Source organism: Megalops cyprinoides, chromosome 8 (assembly GCF_013368585.1).
Source record: "Megalops cyprinoides isolate fMegCyp1 chromosome 8, fMegCyp1.pri, whole genome shotgun sequence".
Lineage (NCBI taxonomy): Eukaryota > Metazoa > Chordata > Actinopteri > Elopiformes > Megalopidae > Megalops > Megalops cyprinoides.
The window spans coordinates 18,768,470-18,774,469 of NC_050590.1; the positions used below are offsets into that span (position 1 = coordinate 18,768,470).

Here is a 6,000-nt window from a genome sequence, read left to right on the forward strand (position 1 = left end):
TAATCTCATACATGTGCAACAGTGGATTTACAGAGCAGCCTACTTGTAAACTAGCTACATGAAAACAGAACATCCAATGGTTTTAACATACTAAAATAACATTTGAAACATGAAATTTGGCAGATCATTAAAAAAAGGTTTTGAAAAGCCAACCTGCAAACAGGGATTAATTTATCTGATCGTGTGTGGAAGAACGATTAGCGGAAGAATGATAGGCTGCCATTCGAATATGATAACCTATTCAGACTGAAAATATACTGCACAAACTAACAGTTGCCTTCCCCATATCTTCACCCACAATGAAGCCTAACAAACAGTAGACCACCTCAAATTAGGCTTGAGTTCTCTTTATTGGTGATGGTCTCTAAACCTTTTGTACCCGCTTGTTGATATCCTTAAAATGTCCCTCTTTCTGAGTTCATTGTCGCATGCAGAAGCTTTACCTTTTCAACAGACAACTGGGCCACTGATAAAGGCAGCTACCTTTGGCTCTTACCTGGGAATCAAAAATGCATGTCTTTATTAAAGCTCTCATCCTCAACTGTTCTCACCATGCAAATGATTCATTTTATCTTGGTCTTTTTTGATATTAGAAATGATAGCTTTCCCTGTGTTATACATTACTGCTATGGTGCAGTAGAGTAATCCTATCTCCCTCTATAGTTTTGTTATTATTTCAAGTTGTGTTCCATTGACAATGCTTATCGTTTGTGTTTAGTTGCCACTTGATCTGAATTGTCAATTTCCCAAATGTATTGCATAGTTCTGGTTTCATATCCTATCTGTTGACCAAGGTGTTTTTAACTTTGAGGCTCAGATCTTCAGGCTTTTACTGAATTCATTTTTCATTATTTTATCCATATAACTTGCTACAATGTTTTTCATTTAAATGTATTTTTTAGGTTTTACTTATTATTCACTTAATAATGAAAGTAACGATTTACCAAACAGCCTGTTCCAAAGTGACTACATAGCTTTGGTAAATTTTGCAAAACACACAGCTGGGGATGCACTGAAGTAGTAAGGGGTACATCCATTAGAGTCCCATTGGGATTCAAACCTGGGAGCATCATTCCAGGACAATCAACAATACTGCATTGACATTTGTTGTAATACCCTTTTGTGAGAAAAATGCAGTAAGAGTAGACTGATTGACATTTATACTCTCTTTCCTTTGGCAGCCATCGTTGTGCTGTTCGTGGCTTTACGCAGACAGAAGAAGGAGCCCTTAATTGTATTCGAGGAGGAAGACATTCGGGAAAATATTATAACGTACGATGATGAGGGTGGTGGTGAGGAGGACACAGAGGCCTTTGACATTGCTACACTGCAAAACCCAGATGGTGCCAACAGTTTCCTACCCCGCAAGGACATTAAACCTGAACTGCAGTATCCACTGCGGCCTGGAGTGCAGCCTTTAGCCAACAGTGTGGACGTGGATGATTTCATCAAGACCAGGGTCTCGGACGCAGACAATGACCCCACTGCACCACCCTATGACTCCATCCAGATCTATGGTTACGAGGGACGTGGCTCCATTGCTGGCTCACTCAGCTCCCTGGAATCGGTCACCACAGACTCAGACCTGGACTATGACTACCTCCAAAGTTGGGGTCCACGCTTCAAGAAGCTGGCCGATATATATGGCACCAAAGACTCTGCTGATAACAGCTCCTAACAACTAGGAGATCTTCTTTAGCACCCCTGTAATGGCATTTAGTGTGTGAAGTTTACTATAAGTATACCACAAGTTCATCTATTTATAGTAAACTTTGCTTTTATTTGTTTCAAGTATACTTGTAGTATACTGCATCCTTATAAGGGAACTCAATTTGAACAGGGTGATGAGGGGAAGCCAAAAGAAAAATGATACTTTAGTGGGACACACTGATACATTAGGGTATTAAACAGATATGAAATTTTGGGATAACAAGATAAAAGAACCCCCTGTATTCTGGTTATGTTGATTTGCTGGTTGCTGTAGGTTTGGCTTTACAGAAACCTCTGGGTAGTGGCACATGGCTTACAGAGGGACATTGATCTGTTGATACCGTAAGGGTGCTCATGATGGAAAAAAAGGTTGCCTTATTAAAAAATCATACAGAGACAGTGACTGCTTCCGTAGCATGTCCATCTTGCAAATGGAGAATGTGTCCTGCCTGGGCTTTTTTTTTTTACAATTACAGGATGATGGATTTAATAAAAACAGACACGCACTGAAGTGTTCTCTCAATTCAGAAGAAATACCCACTTTCATCAAATGAAATATCAATAAAAAGCAAGCTGTGAGCTGAAAAATGGCCTTAAATTATGGACACTTGCTACGCAGTGCATTTTTATAACTTGAAAAATATATCCTAAAGCAAGCGCAAACCCATCTAACACATGTACAATAGTGTCCCTTGAGGATCAAACTTGTGCCCATTGATTATTGTAAATTTATTTTTTGTGGTAATATTATTAAGATTATCATTTTGTTTTTTTTTTATTCCTTATTTTCATTATTGCTGTATGTTCTTCTCCCTCTTGAGAAAACACCAATTTGTCCTGTTGCAGAAAACCCTCATTTCTATGTCAATTTTATGGTACCTATTTGTACAATTTAAAAGTTATTTTAGTAAACATGCAGATATCAGTATTTCAATGTTACAACATCATGCTTATATTTTAAGAACATTGTACTGTTGCTTTACTATGTGCTTCAATCTAAGAAGCAGAAAACTTTGAAATAAATGCTCCTTTTATAAAAATCAATGCAGCTAATTAATCTATAACAGCAAGTTCATTATTTCAGCAGAGTATCTCATGCTGTTGTACGGTGTGTCTTACAAATGGTAAATAAAATAGGAAAAAAGGAGCATATGCTGGTCTGCATCAGAACACATTATAACTAACAGAAACACAATAAAGGATATTGGCTTCAGTTTTTATTATAGAAAATACTGACTGTACAGTACACAATAAATTATTTCTTAGATGGACAAATGGACTGCACCCAAGGCTGGAGCACTTGTGAAGCATCAGTGTTCAAAGCCATGCTCGAATCAAAGGAGGTTAAAATCTCAGGGAGTCCCATTTTTCAATGAACTAGTTCAGTCTCTCCGGTGTTTTCCATCTGTTACTAAAAATACATGCACCTGATGTGGCATTGACATTGCAACAGCATGTGAGAGGTGTTATATATTATATCCAGATCAGGTGAGTATGATGGCTGCTTTATCATACAAATGCTGCTTCATCCTGAAGCTGCCATTGAACTGTACAGAAGCTAATCTGGCCATGGTCCTGGTGTCTGCAGCATTTCTGTATGCAAGGTGATATTGATCCCAGAGTTGCATCAATCAATCAGCTCAAATACATGAGTAATGATGCATGGCTCTCCTGACCACTGACAGGCAAATTTTTAGTCTATCTGCATTTTAACTACAGGCATGAGATGGTCGACCTATACTGCCTGGAGTTTCTGGGGATTCTGAAAGTCAAAATTCTTGCCCCCTGCATCTTAATGTCTTATTCCACTGTAGTGGCAATCATTGAATTTTGGTTTAGTCCTTATAATAGCAAAAGTAAAAATTGCCATGGTTACATACACCACTATTGTATAAAAGTGCTTTTAAAATATTTAACATATAATGCATCCTCTAAATTTGCAAGCAACAGAGATGTGTTTCTCAATTTTGGTGAAATGACTATAAAGAATTCAACAGGGTGAAAAGATTTTTTTACTCGTAATTTATGAATGTACAAGGTACAACAGTACGAGGTCATGCCCTTGACCAATTTTTCACATTTTACTGAATTACAAATGATACTGAATGATACAAATGATACTAATTTTTATGTGTGTTATTATTAAAACACTAAAACTCAACATTAACTATTTTAAGGTGACATTGGTTTATGTTATTATAATACTTTTAAGAAAAATTAAAAAAACTGAAATATGCTGTTTGTATAAGTGTTCAACCCACATGGCCTGAAAGCTCCAGCTTACTCCGATGAACAAAATGGCATAATGAGGACACAGTTACCTTATCATTGGCCTCTCTCTACCTATGAAACATTAAAGTAACTGTCACATTTTCTGGATAACAACCACACTCTGTTCAGGATCATTGGTCAGTCTGTGAATCTGAAGGGTGTGAAAGTGAAAATGAAAATGAAAGGGTATTTAGAGATGAAGTAATACAAATGCATAAATTAGGAAAATGGTATAAAAAAGGCTGTCCCTCATAACTCATATAACAAGCAAGAAGGAGACTTGTGAAAGAAGCCACAGAGAAGCCAACAGTGACTACCTAAATAGCTACAGAGTTTAGGAGCTGAGAGTGGTATAAAAGTGCAGCAGTCAACAATACAAAGAGCTCTGAATAAAACCTGGGAAGATGGCAAAAAAGAAGCCATTACTCGAAATGAATGATGGGAAGGCTGAGGGAGTAAAATTTACATATCAGAAATATTGACCTAGAATGAAAATGTTTGTGCTTGCTTCAGGTTGTCATATACATTATAATCCTGTTCTTCTGTTAATCCCAGAAAATCCTTTCCCTTCCAAGAAAGGGATTAGTTATCTTTTTTTAACGTAAGGCTTTAAGTTTACAGAGTTACTCTACCACTACCTATAAAATCCACCAGTTGCAGCAGGCATGTTTAGTTGAAACGGGACAAGGTAGAGAAACAGAACTTAAGACAGCAGGTGAGGAGTTTCATGTCAGTCCAGGTTTCAATTGTCCATGTGGGGTCATTATGTGGAGATATTCAAATAACAAGGACACTGGGTATAAATCATGTTCTGAGCTCCCTAACATATGCCTGTTCACACCTGGCATTAACATGCATCTTGGGTGATCCGATCACAAGTGGACAGCTCTAAGTACGTCTGTTCACACCTGGCATTAAAATGCCTCCCCACATGCGTCTCGAGTGACCACTTGTGATCGGATCTCACTTCCCTGCTCTATATGCAAATAAACACGTACATCATTTCCGTTTGCAAATCTAAGTTTACGCATCATTTAAAGGTCTGTTTGAACCAATCTTGTTATGACTGTCACTATGAAATAATGAGTGTTGTATCTGTAAATGAAAACCTAGTTGACTAGCAAGCTAGATTCCCTTCATCACTGAAATTAAATACCCTTAACTCAGCCGCAGCTGATCTTTTGTTATATTCTGTTTATCTTTGGAAAAAGCATAAATGTTCTAAAATAGCATCCAGTGATCACCAGATTTCTCTAGGAAATGTCTTGTCATAAACACTTCCACCTGTCAAAAAATCAAAACCAAAATCCAAGAAGAACGGACGTTATCTTACATTAAGCATTCTCCATTGATGCCCATTATAAGGAAAAGGCTTAACGTAAGATAACGACCATATTCCTTGGACTTTGGTTTTGATTTGTTGATATGTTAAAGTATTTATGACAAGAGATGTGTGAGAGAAATTTGGTGATCATTGATCGCAGTTTTGGAACATTAAGCCACGTTAAGCGTTTTAGTATGTCCCCTTGATATTCATAATATCGTAAATCTTGACTCCCACTAACATTTATTTGTAGAACTACAACACTTCACGTATTATTCATAATACCATTTTTCGATTTAATATATTGCATTAGCTACACCTTTGGGGCTTGGAAGCATTTGCGGTAGCTTGCAAACTCTAGTTGTTGTTGTTGCCTGTTGTCGCACTTTAAAACCCTTTCGCACGTAACTTATTTTTCATGCTATAGAGCATGCATGTTAGGCTACGTTACATGGTTTGTTACGTTTTCATTAGTGTTATTAAGCTTCTCATAATTTTCAGTTAGCATGTGCTATTTTTTTAACGTTGGATCGCTGTTTCCTCAATGCTAAAATTAGCTAGAATCTCGTGTTCTAATCGCACCGCTTTTAGCATACACGCTAAACAGCTAATCACACCGGTGTGAACGCTGTTGGTGTTCGAATGTACTTCCATTTACGCAGAGGACATCAGTTGAATAGGCGGTCCTTCAATGT

At 37.4% G+C, this 6,000-nt stretch overlaps 1 protein-coding gene across 2 annotated transcripts in view; it reads left to right on the plus strand.

Moving 5' to 3' along the window:
- Positions 1-2,555, plus strand: part of LOC118781866 (cadherin-11-like) — a 49,901-nt gene extending 47,346 nt beyond the window's left edge. For both annotated transcript variants that reach the window (XM_036534988.1, XM_036534989.1), the window contains one exon: positions 1,182-2,555. In XM_036534988.1, coding sequence (XP_036390881.1) covers positions 1,182-1,678 — 497 coding nt within the window. In that variant the 3' untranslated portion in view covers positions 1,679-2,555. The remainder of the gene's footprint in view (positions 1-1,181) is intronic.
- The last annotated feature ends 3,445 nt before the right edge of the window (positions 2,556-6,000 follow it).